The following is a 16,048-nucleotide window of genomic DNA, read 5'->3' as shown; positions in this document are numbered from 1 at the left end:
AACGGAGCATAGTGAGGAGGAGCTGATGATCCACAGTGTCGAATGCTGCAGAGAGATCCAATAGAATTAGCATGGAGTAATGACCATTTGATTTAGCTGTTAGCATATCATTAGAGACTTTAGTGAGGGCAGTTTCAGTGGAGTGTAAAGAGCGGAAACCGGATTGGAGAGGGTCGAGAACAGAGTTTTCTGAGAGATAGCGGATAAGATGGGAGTGGACCAGGCGGTCCAGGAGTTTAGAGATGAAGGGAAGATTAGAGACAGGTCTATAGTTAGCGGCACAGTTTTGGTCGAGGGATGGTTTTTTAAGTAGTGGATGTATGATGGCATGCTTAAATGAGGAGGGAAAAATACCAGAAGAGAGAGAGGTTAAATATTTTAGTTAGGTGAGGGGTGACAGCAGGGGAAAGGGACTGGAGGAGATGTGACGGAAATGGGTCACTGGTGCAAGTAGTTGGGCGAGAAGATGCAAGGAGCCTGCTTACTTCTTCTTCTGTGACTGGTTCAAAATCAGAGAGTGAGCTAGATGCAGTGGGGGAAAGAGGACAGTGCATGGTATGAGGTGATTGGGAGATAATTTCCTGTCGAATCTGGTCAATTTTTTCTTTGAAGTAATTGGCCAGATCATCAGCTCGGAGCTCCGTGGTTGGGGCCTGTACTCTTGAATTGAGTAGAGAATGAAAAGTGTCAAAGGGACGTTTCAGGTTATTGGACAGTGAGGTGATGAGGGTGTTGAAATAGGTTTGTTTGGAGAGGTGAAGGGCAGTGTTGTATGTTCTAAGCATAAACTTATAATGGATGAAATCTTCGTGTAGATTGGATTTTCTCCACAGACGTTCGGCGCACCTGGAGCACCGCTGCAGGAAACGAGTTTGCACCGTGTGCCAGGGTTGTCGCCGTCTGCGTTGTGGTGTTCTATTTATAGGGGGTGCAAATTCATCCAGGGCACTTTGAAGTGTTTCATTGTAATGCTTCAATGCAGAATCAGGACATGAGAGGGAGGAGATAGGGGCCAATGAAGACTGCAAGTTCTTCATAAGTTTCTGGGTGTTAATGGCCTGTATGTTTCTATAAGTCTGGACAGTGGGGGTGACCTGAGCAGCCTGGCAGTTCTTTATAATGAAAGAAGATTGTGGTCAGAGAGCAGGAGAGGGGAGTTTGCAAAATCATCCACTGCACAAAGCCGAGAGAAGACCAAGTCGAGGGAGTTTCCGTCTTCATGCGTTGGAGAATTAGTAAGCTGCGAAAGGCCAAATGAGGAGGTTAGAGATAAAAGGTGAGTAGCAGATGGTGAGAGGGGAAGAGCAATGGGGATGTTGAAATCTCCCATGATGAGGGTAGGGATGTCACAGGAGAGAAAATGTGGAAGCCAAGTGGCAAAATGATCCAGGAACTGATGGGAGGGGCCGGGAGGACGATACACCACCATCACTCGCATGGAGAAGGAGGTGTAGAGTCTGACGGCATGGACCTCAAAAGAAGGGGAGACAAGTGAGGGTACTTGAGGGATAACCTGAAATGTACATTTTGGTGATAGGAGCAGACCAACGCCTCCACCAGCTCTACTGTCTGATCTTGGGGTATGAGAGAAGTGTATCCCCCCGTATGAAAGAGCAGCAGCAGCGGTAGTGTCTGACTGCTGGATCCAGGTTTCAGTAAGAGCCAGGAGGTTAAGAGAATTAGAAAGGAAGAAGTCATGGATGAAGGAGAGTTTGTTACACACTGAGCGAGAATTCCAAAGTGCACAATTAAGAGAGACAGATGGCAGGCAGGGAATATTAATCAGATTAGAGGGGTTTCTAAGTGTAGCAGTTGGGGGGTTTGACTTTCTATAACATGGGGGACCAGGGTTGGGAGCAATGTGTCCTGCGACTAGGAGAAGGAGGATAGAAAGAGTGAGCAGATGGTTAAGTGATTTGTGAGAGCGTCTCTTATGTTGAATGGTGGGACTGACTGGATCTGTGCAATTTAACAACGTGAAAAGAGCGTGAGTTCTATACATAGGAGAGGAAAGGAGCGAGGGGCCAATATGGATGGAGTGTAGAGAGTTAATGCCAGGGCGGTGGATGTGTGTGAATGCAGCGGCCAGGATTAAAATTACACAAATGCATATGGTATATATTTGTTGTACTCCTAATGTACAGGGAGTAGATGTATATAAATGTCTTACCTGTCTCCTGCCCTGTCTAACTGCCATGTTATAACTGCCAGTAGTACCTTGATACATGTAGTATATAACTTTTTTATTTTAACAGAGACTCTAGAATACCCGATGCGATAGAATCGGGCCACCATCGTGTGTGTGTATATATATATATATATATATACACACACACACACACACACACACACACACACACACACACACACACACACACTAGCTGAAGAGCCCGGCGCTGCCCGGGCATAGTAACTAACTGTGGTTAGTTATAGCAAATTATAATTATCCTCCATCCCATAGTCCCGTGCCCATATACCCATCATACATATGCAAATAGGGGCATTATGACATCATAATGAGGGGCGGGGCTTGACACGCACACACTTTTTCCCCAGTATGTAGACAGGAGCAAAATTGTTTGGTGAATTGGAACGCATCGGGTTAAAATTTCGCCTCACAACATAGCTTAGGACGCTCTCGGGGTCCAGACGTGTGACTGTGTCAAATTTTGTGTCTCTAGCTGCGACGGTGCGAATGCCTATCCCAGACATACACACATACAAACATACACACTTTGAGCTTTATATATTATACATATATTCTGACAGCCATTTCAGTGTCAGTTGAATTCCAACCAGAGTACACCTCATTCTACTTATTATGCTTCTGGTTAGGTGGTCTCTTAATTTTTGCCAGAGCTGTCCAGTATTAGTAAGCCAAAACCAGGAGTGGGTGATAGAAACTCGTCACCACTTCTGCTGTTTTTATTAGACTTTCAGAAATTCTGACTAAATACTCAACATGTGCATGTGGCTTCAAGAGGTGATTACTGTAAGGGGAATGTTAGGAATTTAAGGTAATAAAATTGAAGATACAGCCATGAAAAAACCCACAAAAAACACACACACGACTAGAGATGGGTGAACCCGAACAGAAGAAATGATCGGCGTTCGTACCGGACAGCGATTGTTCGGGTTGAACGATGAACACAGACCTTCTGTTGAAGTCCAGTGATGTTCGGGTAAGTCCATAGAGAGAAAGAAAGATAAATATTTTTCTTTTTCTCACCCATTCGGTAACAATATTTTTAATGTGGTTCTGGTACCCAAACCGAACTTTCTAAAAAGTTCAGCTCAGGTACCAGAACCCAAACTTCAACCGATCTGCTCATCCCAAAACACTACCACATTGAATGCTTTGTCTACAAATTTGGAAAATATAACAAATGATAAATACAGTATAAAGTTAACAAAACTAGGCCAAATTGTAGATGCAGGGTGTGAAAAATTCAGTACAAAATAAAGATTTTGAACTACCATTAGCAACAATAACTTAAAGTAATTTTCTGTATGACACATTGGGTCAACACTCCTAGACCAATCTTCCATAAAACATTGCTTGAGGCTGTGTGCCCATGTAGCGATTTTTAAGCGTTTTTGCCACGATTTTTGGCACGAAAACGTTTAAAAATCGTGTACAGAACGCCCCCCATGCATTCCTATGGCATTCCGCACATGCTGTGCTAATGCTGCGCTTTTTTCCGCGGCGGAATCGCATCGCGGAAAAAAAAAAAAAAAAAAAAAAAAAAAAAAAAAAAAAAAAAAAATCGCAGCACGCTCATTCTTTTGTGCGGAATCGCAAAGAATTGCCGCGATTCCGCACCCATAGGAATGCATGAGAATCGCTTACTTCCGGCATGTGGCTATGCCCACCATGCGGGAAGTTAAGCGTCTCATGTGCGGTTGGTACCCACGGTGTGGAGGAAAGGAGACTGTCCTCCAGGCCCTGGGTACCATACTCCTGAGAAAAAAAAAAAAAAAAAAAAAATCGGGGTATGTTTACCTTCCGACGTCCCACGCTGCATTCCCGGCCTAAGCGTTCCCAGTAATGCCTTGCGGCACGGTCCAGTGATGACGTGGTCTCGCGAGAGCGCTATAGCAACGCGAGACCACGTCATCACAGGTCTCGCAAGGCATTACTGGGAACGCTGAGGCCCGGGACGCCGGAAGGTAAATATACCCCGATTTTTATTTTTTTTTTAGCATTTTAACATCCTATCTTTTACTATTGATGCCGCATAGGCGGCCTCAATAGTAAAAACCTGGTCACACTTGTCAAACACTATGTTTGACGAGTGTGACCAACCTGTCAATCACTTTCCAAGCGATGCTTCAAATCGCTTGGAAAGTGCTTGAAAGTCGCACGCGAAAATCGCGGCAAAATCGCGATCATAATCGCGGTAAAATCGCGGTGAAATCGCACGGAAAAAAACGCGCGATTTCTGGGAAGGAGTCCGGTTTTTAGTGAGCGTTTTAAAACGCTACGTGGGCACATAGCCTAAAAGGTTGGTCCAAATCCAACATGAATTTATTCCTAAATGTCTCTCTAATGTAATAAGCTAATAGGTTTTCTAATATACTTTAAACAAAAAAAATCCCTACTGCTCCTTCTCTATTTCAACTGCTTTATTTACTTACTTTTGGTTTAAAGACATTTTGTTGGAAAATCCCCAGTGCATGCTGGGATACACAAATGAAATATCATCAGAGGGCAGCCTCTGTCCCCACCCTGAAATGAATCATCTGTCACATTAGCAAATAGAGAAGCCGGTAAGCAGGAAAAGCAGAGAAGCCCTGTTCCATAAAGGTACATCATGCTCGAAGGAGGGACTGGTCTCTGCTTTTTCTGCTTGCTGGGTTCTCTTCTTACAATGCGCACTGACAGTGCACGCTCTTGCCAGTTCATCACTTCTCATCATAGCTGGCAAGGGAGCGAACTGTCACTGCATTGAAAAGTAAGTTGCATACTGACAAAGGAGCTTGTAATGAACATACGTCAGAATTGACAACTGATGCTTGCTCAGCAGAACAGGAATTAGCCCAGGACCTGAACAGAACTTCACTGATGACACTTTGTTTCAGGAAGGCGGCAGAGGCTGGGACAGGGAGCGCAGCCTCGGCCCCCTGATGAGGTCTTGTTTGGGTATTAAAGCATGCACTGGGGATTCTCAAACGAATCATCAAAAAGGAAGCAGGTAAAGAAAAAAAAAAAAAAAACTATATTTATATATATATATATATATATATATATATATATATATATATATATATATATATATATATATATATATATATATATATATATATATATATATATATACACATACACACACACACACACTCACTGGCCACTTTATTAGGTACACCTGTCCAACTGTGTGTTAAGACTTAATTTCTAATCAGCCAATCACATGGCGGCAACTCAGTGCATTTAGGCATGTAGACATGGTCAAGACAATCTCCTGCAGTTCAAACCGAGCATCAGTATGGGGAAGAAAGGTGATTTGAGTGCCTTTGAACGTGGCATGATTGTTGGTGCCAGAAGGGCTGGTCTGAGTATTTCAGAAACTGCTGATCTACTGGGATTTTCACGCACAACCATCTCTAGGGTTTACAGAGAATGGTCCGAAAAAGAAAAAAAATCCAGTGAGCGGCAGTTCTGTGGCCGGAAATGCCTTGTTGATGCCAGAGGTCAGAGGAGAATGGGCATACTGGTTCGAGCTGATAGAAAGGCAACAGTGACTCAAATTGCCACCCGTTACAACCAAGGTAGGCAGAAGAGCATCTCTGAACGCACAGTGCTTCGAACTTTGAGGCAGATGGGCTACAGCAGCAGAAGACCACACTGGGTACCACTCCTCTCAGCTAAGAACAGGCATCTGATGGCTACTTTCAGCAGGATAATGCGCCATGTCATAAAGCTCGAATCATCTCAGATTGGTTTCTTGAACATGACAATGAGTTCACTGTACTCAAATGGCCTCCTCAGTCACCAGATCTCAATCCAATAGAGCATCTTTGGGATGTGGTGGAACGGGAGATTCGCATCAGGGATGTGCAGCCGACAAGTCTGCGCCAACTGTGTGATGCCATCATGTCAATATGGTCCAAAATCTCTGAGGAATGCTTCCAGCACCTTGTTGAATCTCTGCCACGAAGAATTGAGGCAGTTCTGAAGGCAAAAGGGGGTCCAACCCGTTACTAGCATGGTGTACCTAATAAAGTGGCCAGTGAGTGTATATAGTTAGATAGCAAAGGTGAGGGAATGATATGAACTTTTTAATTAGAAAAGCCATTAGATTATTACATTAAATAGACATTTAGGATTAAATCAATGTTAGTTTCGGACCACCCCTTTAAGATCATTGAGGAATTTGTTTATGCACATATCTCTCAAGGTCCCAACAGGGCAGTTCGCTTGTATTGAGGGCTGGACTGTGACTGAACCATTGCAACACCTTGATTCTTTTTTTTTGGCCAGTGACGTAGAGCTCCTGGGAATCATTGTCTCATTGAAAGACGCAGATTTAGTTTTTGAATTGATGGCCTCACATTTGACTCAAACACTTTGGTTTACAGAGGAGTTTTTGGTTGACTCAAAAAGGTCCTGTGACGGCAAAACATACCCAAATCGTCACCATTCCACCGAGGTATTTGTTTTTCACAAAAGATGGCGCAGTTCACAATGGAATCTGCACTTTGGTCCCATGTGATAAAAGGATAATCTTCCAGAAGTCTTAGAAACAATTTGTCAAACTTTATCCATTATGCAACATTCTTTTTTGATACAAAAGTCTTCCTCCTGGAAACCCTTCCAAACAAGGCATACATGTTTAGTCTATTTCTAATTGTACTCTCACATAGTTGAGTATTGCATGGTCTTAACTTGGGGTGAATTTGCTTGGGCGTCCACTCATGTTAAGATTGATAACTACCTGGAATGTTTTCTAATTGTGAATAGTCCTTCTTGCTGTTGAATGATGGACTTCAAATTGTTTGGAAAATGCCTAATATCTATTTCTTCCCAGATTGAAAGGAAGCATCAATTGCTTCACTAAGATCTTTGCTGATGTCTTTCCTCTTAGCCAATTTATTAACATATGCCTAAATGCTCCAGACCAGCAAACTGCCTAAACTTCTGCTTTTATAGAGTTGGTCACACTTGCTGGGGAACAGTTAATCAAGGGCAATTGATTAACCGCACCTGGCTGCTACTTACCCACTTTATTCCTATGGAAGCAGTAAGGGTGTACTTTTATATAAAGGAGGAAATACTAGGAAACCATTGAGACTTGCATAAGCGAAATTGGTTAGTGTCAAGTCTTTCCATGAATACCCATTTGAATTTACCGATAAACACCATGTGGGGGCCTCCCCAAGTTCCGAGAGCTGCACAGTCGTTAGCAAAGACAAGTTGTCAAGCACTAAAATATTTTGCACTATGATCAAACAAAATAAACTCTAAAATAGGAAAAACAGGATTCCATCAGTGACCGAGTCTACAACAAACCACAAAGGGGGTAATGAGACACCAATAGAGCGCATGGTGTCCAGATATAGCCTTGGCCTAATGCTTGAGCCACGGAACAGTTGTCAAACATTTACCATAACAGAAGTTTTTATTTCCCAATATTTGAGTTCTCAAATACAAAAAAAAAACAACACATATGTATATAACAAACAGGATTCATGTCAGAAACAAAGTAGCAGGCTTATAAGTCATCCCAGAGCTAAACCAATACTTACCACATCGTAGCCTGTAGGTGCCCGGTTCCTTGATGCTACTACCCCAACACCAGTGATGGGATCCATAGACAGGTCGGTCAAAGCATCCGACAGGTCCCGAACCTCAGGCATTATAGTACGATCCTGCAGAGAGTAGTAACATTTATTAGCAAGATCTTGATTTACAAGCCATTCAAGCTCCATTAATGAAATTCCAACACAGAAAGCACGAGCACATTCCTACCACCTCGACAGAACTGACTTTTCCTTCTCTGGCACAAAAAGTAAACAAATCCCAAAAATATCTTCACACCAAACATACTTTACAGGAACTCGAAGAATAAGTCATATCCTAACAGCAAACACAAGTTCCACAGTAACGAGGAGCCAAACAGAAGGTAAAGCTTAAACGATAACTTTTTATAATGTCCTTAAATAGGCACCGGGGAATTTTATTTGTCAACCCAAAGGTGAAGTCAATTTTTTTTACAAGTTTTATGGACATTCTGAATAGCTGACTGGTTAAGCAATGAAGAGTAACAGTTGTGCTTGGTCCGGGGAGAGGAAGACGATAAAGTTTGGTTAACGTACTGGGAGTAATAGAATAAATAGCATGTAAAGCTCTTTCATAGGCGAATATCATTCATGTGCAGCCTTTTTTTTTTTTTGGACTAATTCTAGTTCTGTGAAGAATAGTCAACTGCTCCAGAAAGTAATTCGATCAAGAAAACTTTACACGTGATATCACATAGCAAATTAAGGACCCTATTGTGGGATTTTTACAAAATTTTAACGGAGTACCTCCTTCAAGTTCTTCTCCACTGATCCTGGTTTTTGTTTTTCTGTGCCCCGTCTACCAGCTTGGCGTATACCACAGAACTTCTATGGGGCCCGTTTGCTTTTCCTCCTTTGATGATGGACAATCAGTGGAGCAGTGTTTATTGGAGGAGGAACTCCGTTTAAGACGTTCATGTTGGGAGTACATGTGGGATCAATTTTTCTTCATGGATGTCACACATACCCATTATCATCTATGGTGCTAGTAACGTGTGTTTTTTTTTTTGTTTTGTTTTTTTTTTTATTACCAGCTGCATGGATGACAAGGTCCATTGTTAGTCTATAGGTCCATGAAAAACATGTACAGCACACGGATGACATCGATATGGCATCTGTGTTCTGTGCGTATTTAGCACTGCAAAGGATAAAAGAAGCTTTGTAATTTTTTTTTTTTTGTATCCATCTGTGAAAAAAATAAAAATTGATTACACATAGATGGTAAAAATAACCACATGGATGGAAAAAGCGGATGGTAAAAAATGGACACAGGAACGACACATTGATGGTAAAAATAGACACATGGATGGAAGATGCTGATGGTAAGAATGGACACGTGGATGTAAAATATTGATGACATCAGTACCATTTTTTTCACGTACATGTTCACATATGAACGCATGAATGAGGACCACGTAAAAAAAAAAAAAATATATATATATATATATATATATATATATATATATATATATATATATATATATATATATATATACACACAGTAGGTCCACGCTTGTTTAAAAAAGGTGTATTCTCATGTTAACCAGTAACACTATATCACTGGGATCACATTGGTTCGACTTCAGTGCCGAATCCCGTGCACATCTGTGCTCCTGGCTACCAAGCTTATACAGAGAACTTCAAAAGTTCCAGTCACATTAAAGTGAACCTATCAGCAGTTTTGGCCGATACGAGTTACGGCCACCGCCTTTCAGGGCTGATATACAGCATTCTATGATGCTGTAGATAAGCCCCCTACCCGACCTGGAAGACAAGAAAAATAAGTTTTATTATACTCACCCGGGGGACGGTCCAGTCTGATGGGTGTCACATGTCCTGGTCCAGAGCCTCCTCAACAGGGCAGATAAGTACGCCTGCGCAGGAGTGCGAGGCCGGAGAGCCATGAAGCAAGCAGGATAGCAGCGATCTTAAGATGGGAGGCGCTGGACCAAGACCAGCAACACCCATCGGACCGGACCGCACCGCAGGTGAGTATAATAAAAGCTATTTTTCTTCTCTTGCAGGTCAGATCAGGGGCTTATCTATAGCATTATAGAATGCTTTAGATAACCCCTGAAAGGCGGTGGCCATATCTTATATCAGCCAAACCTGGTGAAGAGCTTCACTGTAGTGGTTGCCTGGAAATTCCACTGTGGAGAGGATGCAGGGGTGCAGCAACAATAAGGTCCTGTCATTCTAAAAATTGGGTAGGAGGTGGTGGAACTTCGAGGTGGCGCCACCACAATCATTAAAGGGGTTTTCCCATGAACAAAAGTACATTTTAATCAATACAACTTGGAATAATAATTTCCACAATTGGATGTATTGAAAAATAATGTTCCTGTCCTGAGATAACCTTATAAATGTGCCCCTGCTGTGTACTGTGTAATGGCTGTGTCTGTACAGACAGGAACACGGTCTGATCATACCACATCTCCTGGGCAGGGCAGAACGTAAAAGAAAGGATACAGATAGAATCATCTGTGATCCCCATGCAGTGCTTTTTGTGAGGTAAAGCATTTCCCTGCTGTGCACTGTATAATGGTCGTGTCTGACCGCAAAAGAAAAATGGTCTGATTATACCACATCTGAGCAGGGAAGAAAGTAAAAGAGTATACAGACAGGACAACACGGGACCACAGCCGATTCTTTCTTTGAGGTAATATATTTCTAACAGGCATTGAAATATTTTACCTCACAGAAAGCCCAGCAGGGGATCACAGATGATTCTATCTGTATACTCTTGCTTCCTCCCCTGCCCAGGAGACATGGTATGATCAGACCGTGTCCCTGAACAGTCAGACACAGACATTACACAGTACACAGCAGGGGCACATTTATAAGATTATCTCAGCACAGGAACTTTTTTTTTTTTTTCCAAACACATCTAAAGGCCCTTTTACATTTAGCGATGCACCAGCGATCGGACCAGCGATCCGACCCGGTCAGGATCGCTGGTGCATCGCTAAATGATCGCTAGTGAGCTTTCACACAGAAAGATCTCACAGCGATGCAGCAGCGACGCAGCGCACAATAGTCACCTTTCACACACAGCGATCCTGACGTCCTCCCGCCCGCGTCCAGCGTCGCTCGTCTCACACAGCAGGAAGCAGACAACGAGAAATGGAGCCGCGTGATCAGCGACAGACAGCGGGGGAGCGGTCGGAGGTATCACACATAGCGATATCGCTAGCAATATCGCTATAACGTCACAAAACCAGTGATGTTTTAGCTATATTGCTAGCGATATCGCCTAGTGTAAAACCCCCTTAATTATGGAAGTTATTATTATTCCAAGATCTATTGATTAAAAGATACTGTTGTTCATGGCACAATCTCTTTAAGTGATGACATACCTTAGCAATAGGTTGTCCCTTATGGCAGGGGTGTTTACAGCACTCGATGACCTTTTATCCAGCCCCCAGGACAGAACACTGGAGACTGCAGTACTTGGGCCGGCAGCCGTATTTTGATGCCTGCTGGCCCACTAATTTCTTTTTGTTCTATGAGCACAAGCACGCAGTGTTCACTACTGAGCGCTGAGGCCCGTGCAATGAAAAATTACATCGTGACAGAAGTGCCAGCGTCAGGATGTACTTTGTGGGTAGAGTTAGCGCACAACTTGTACGGCCCCCGAAGGCTGCTATAAATATCCAAATGGCCCTTGGCAAAAAAAAATAAATAAAATAAATAAAAATCCCACCCCTGCCTTATGGAGATGTGGCAATGCCCTTTAAAGGGGATGTCCAAGATGTCACATAAAAGGGTTGTCATTTTCCCCAAAAATAATGCAACATCTATCCACAGGTTGTGTGTAGCAGTGCAAGTCAAGCCCCATCATTTGAAAGCGAACCAGTCATCAGAATTTTATGTGAAGAAACAAAGTCCAGCTCATCAGTAATGCCAGATTCCAGTCCTGTTCAAAACACACAATAATGAAAGCAAGGAAAATAGATCCAGCTCCACAGACATAAAACTCTTTATTGATACATATTAAAAATTCCAAATAACATCCATATCTGCTCAGAACAACAAAAAACACTTAAGCGTTTCTGGTGTGTTAAACACCCTTAGTCATAACTAAGGGTACTTGTCGCACCAGAAACGCATAAGTGTTTTTTGTTGTTCCAAGCCGATGGGGATGTTATTTGGAATCCATAGCGTAACTAGAGCATGATGTGCCCCTGTGCAAGATTTGGAATGAAACATCCTGATATACAAATATATATTTATTGTGAGGCAGTGAGGGAATTTTATACGACTTAGTTGAGCTATCTGAACAAGTCAGATTGAGGAAAACCCAACATGGGCTTTTATTTTTGGAATGATCTCTAGGATGATAGTGGGACGGATCTCTCCAGCCACTCCAGGTCTTGGGAGTGGCCCATGTCCACTATTTCCATTTAAGGTCTGTGTGAAACCAAAACACAAACTAGTGAGACTTGAGCAAGCCATTACTGCACCCACAGATTATACGGCGGTGCAGTTGCCCTTGGCAATAGACTGACCAGAACATTCCGGCTGTGAACCGGAGGATAAAGTTTTAGATTTGTTTGTAAGATGTTTAAGTTGAACTTTCTTGGGTCACTGCCGCATTGCCACATGGTCACAGAAGCCGCTGCTTTACAATAAATATATATCTCCTCCATCCTGGTATATATGTCCCTCATCCTGGCCCCATGTTGATATATGTATACCCCATCCTGGTATATGTCCCCCATTCTGCCGCTGTTCTAATAATGTATAGAAAAAAAATCTATTACACTCACTGGGGGAAAACATAGTGATGGAACCCCATAGCAAAAGTATAATGCACTACCCATAGTCCAACATATAGTTAGTATGGCTACAGGCACCGTGTACTCACTGATAAAAAAAAACAAAAAAACAACACACTACTCACCTTCCCATCTGCTCCTCCACCGCATGGCCTCCTCTGCTGAAGCAGGCAGCTGACTTCATAGTGCAGGCAATGGGAGCGCATGGTGTCACCGCCATGCGCCCCCCAGTCACGTGCACACCAACGTCAGCTGTTGGCCTCTAATTGGTCGGCAGCCCCACACGGAACCCTCTTCAACTGGATGTGCGTCCAAGGAAATCCATAGATTAAACTGTATGCTAATGAGCTGTAAATGTAGTGGGGGGAGGCTGCACTTATATCTCCTCCTGTCTCTCTGCCCATTCCCTGCACGCTCTTTGCTTCCTCCCTCTGACTGACACGTCGTTGAAACATGGGTTACTTGTCAGTCAGAAACAGAAGGCAGGCAATAAGAAAAGAGGCAGGAAAGATGTAAGCGTAGCCCACGCCCACTGCACTTGCTGCTCATTAGCATACAATTTCATCTATGGATTTCTCTAAACAGATTTCTACAAGAAAGGTAAGGATTTACTCAATATTAAAGCACATATATTATATATATATATATATATGTATATAAATATATATACCACATTAGTTTGGCATGTATATAAAGCCAAACCTGATGACTGGAACTCTTTAAAAAAGGAGCTAGTGTACAATACAAAGTTAAAAAAAAAAAAAAAAAGCATATAGACATTGGTCCACTCCCAATGCATATAAAAAAAAATAAATAAAAAATGGCATTTTGCACGCCAGTCTTAATGAATTTGGCGCATCTTAAAACTGGTGCGCGCCACTGCCAAAAATGGAGTACATTTGTGGCATAAATTATGATGGATTTGTTGGACCAGCCTCACCATTCACCACTATGGTAGAGGTGGCATAAAAATGACAAAACTCACAATACTTAATGCGTAATACTGAGTTTTGAAATTATTTTTTTTTTAAAGGGAATCTGTCACCTATTTTTTCGCATATAAGCTGCGGCCACCGCCATCAGGGGCTTATCTACAGCATTCTGTAATGCTGTAGATAAGCCCCCGATGTAACCTGAAAGATAAGAAAATAGAGTCAGATTATACTCACCCAGGGGCGGTGGGTGATGATGATGATGTCCTCTTCTTTGCTTCCCGTCTCGACTCCAGCACAGGCGTAATTCTCTGCCCTGTTGAGGCAAAGTACTGCAGTGCGCAGGGGCCAGGAAAGGTCAGAGAGGTCCGGTGCCTGTGCACTGCAGTACTTTGCCCTCAACAGGGCAGAGCAGTACGCCTGCGCCGGAGCCGCGACGGGAAACAAAGAAGAGGACGTCATCGCTAGAAGATGGGAGGCGCCGGACCGCAACACCCATTGGACCCGGACCAGACCGCCCCTGGGTGAGTATAATACTACTTTTTTCTTATCTTTCAGGTTACATCGGGGGCTTATCTACAGCATAACAGAATGCTGTAGATAAGCCTCTGATGGCTGTGATAGCATCTTATATGCTAAAAAAATAGGTGACAGATTCCCTTTAAGAACATTTCAAAGTCCTGAAAAAAAAAAACACTTCTTGATGAATTGGGCTATAATTAGTCTTATCCTTCTTAACTTCAGATGATTTGCTTATACTGCAGGAGAATGCTGGTGTAATGTGGCGAATATTCAACTAAAAAGCAGCCAAATAATGCATGGCAGCATTAACTCCTCAACAGCATAAGCCACTTTTATTTTCATCCACTTTCCCTTCATTGGTTCCTTTGGGTCATAAACATGTATGACAGCCATCAAAAACATGATGAAGTTGTGCCTGTATCAGTGGAGAACTCTTTTAATTATTGTGGCCAAGTGATACAATCGGATTGTTAGGAAGGTTGCTCTTGATCAGTGTAATAAGATTTCTAGGGAGAAATACTGTAAGTTTTTCTCCAACATTTATTGCTGATTTAGATGTTCAGTAGCCATGCCAGAAAATGTAGGTCACTATGTGATCAGCATTTCCAACAGACATCTTTTTTTTTGGACAAGATAAAAAAAACAAAACCACAAACAAGTCAAAAGAAATAATCAAGATTCTATAGTCACAACCTTGGAATGCATAAGCTGAACGACAGGGGAAAAAAAAAAAAAAAAAAAATTAAAAAGCAGACGTACAGACGTCACTTTTTTCCCGTACAGGTCATCCATAAAGTCCAAGTCAGGGGCAGACGTGTCAGTGGTGCAAAATGTGCAGCCACACAGGGGCCCAAGAGATAAGGGGGCCACATACACCTCCAAAGCAGATGGAATTGTGCATTACGATAAGAGTGCAATGTGCATTTATATTAATCTGGAAAAGTGACCCACCCCCTTTCTGTCTGTGTCTGCCAGTGGTCCAAGCAATACACTGTCAGACTAAAGAGATTCCTAGGTCCATAAAAACTTAAAATATCATTGGGAAACATTTGTGGCACGTGGCAGTGAAATCAGTAGCAACAGGTGCATTTCACAAAAGTACCAAATCCTGGTTTACAAACAGCAAAATCACTGTGCTTGATTGGCCAGAAAACTCGCCTGACCTTAACCCCATAGAGAATCTATGGAGTATTGTCAAGAGGAAGATGAGAGACACCAGACCCAACAATGCAGACGAGCTGAAGGCTGCTATCAAAGCAACCTGGGCTTCCATAACACCTCAGTAGTGCCACAGGCTGATCGCCTCCATGCCACGCTGCATTGATGCAGTAGTTGATGCAAAAGGAGCCCCAACCAAGTATTGAGCACATTTACTTAACATACATTTCAGTAGGCCAACATTTCCGATTTTAAAATCATTTTTCAAGCTGGTGAGTTTTCATTGGCTGTTAGCCATAATCATCAATATTAACAAATAAACACGTGAAATAGATCACTCTGTTTGTAATGACTATATATGAGCTTCACTTTTTATAATGAAAAACTGAAATAAATTAACTTTTTGATGATATTCTAATTTTGTGAGAAGCACTTGTATAATGAGAATGGAGATCCTCTTCTTCCTTGCTTCCATTCTAATGCGACTTTGCATGTATGTGTTTCTCCATAGGAGTTGTCGATCTTTGTGAATCACAAACCACAGTGAAGTCAGCCATGTCTCCCTTCCCCAACTACTACTCCTGGAGACCACCATTCTGCAAATGTATAAGGGGTCCCAGAGAGTGCTACTTAGTGTATATTAGCCACTCCTTGTGTCTTACATGCAAAAGACTTGTGAGCGCCACATGTCACCCCAGGTTGCAGGATGGCAAATTTGTGGGGAGATAAGGAGCGGGCAAGCTCGATTTCAACTGCAGATTTTGTTTCTGTGCTCTTGGAAGGACAATCCACAGACAAAAAGGAGTCTGGCAGAGGTTAGGGTCCATTTATAATGCAAGATTATGCATTTCATAAGAATCTTCCAACCTAAACAGGCTA

At 42.5% G+C, this 16,048-nt stretch overlaps 1 protein-coding gene across 4 annotated transcripts in view; it reads right to left on the bottom strand.

The window, feature by feature from the left end:
- Nucleotides 1–16,048, bottom strand: part of MVB12B (multivesicular body subunit 12B) — a 156,898-nt gene that overhangs the window by 126,501 nt on the left and 14,349 nt on the right. For all 4 annotated transcript variants that reach the window (XM_073590757.1, XM_073590758.1, XM_073590759.1 and 1 more), the window contains one exon: nt 7,747–7,869. In XM_073590757.1, coding sequence (XP_073446858.1) covers nt 7,747–7,869 — 123 coding nt within the window. The remainder of the gene's footprint in view (nt 1–7,746; nt 7,870–16,048) is intronic.

Source organism: Dendrobates tinctorius, unplaced genomic scaffold (assembly GCF_039654945.1).
Source record: "Dendrobates tinctorius isolate UK_male_01 unplaced genomic scaffold, ASM3965494v1 ptg000120l, whole genome shotgun sequence".
NCBI classification, from domain to species: domain Eukaryota; kingdom Metazoa; phylum Chordata; class Amphibia; order Anura; family Dendrobatidae; genus Dendrobates; species Dendrobates tinctorius.
This window is presented reverse-complemented; position numbering and strand designations above follow the sequence as displayed.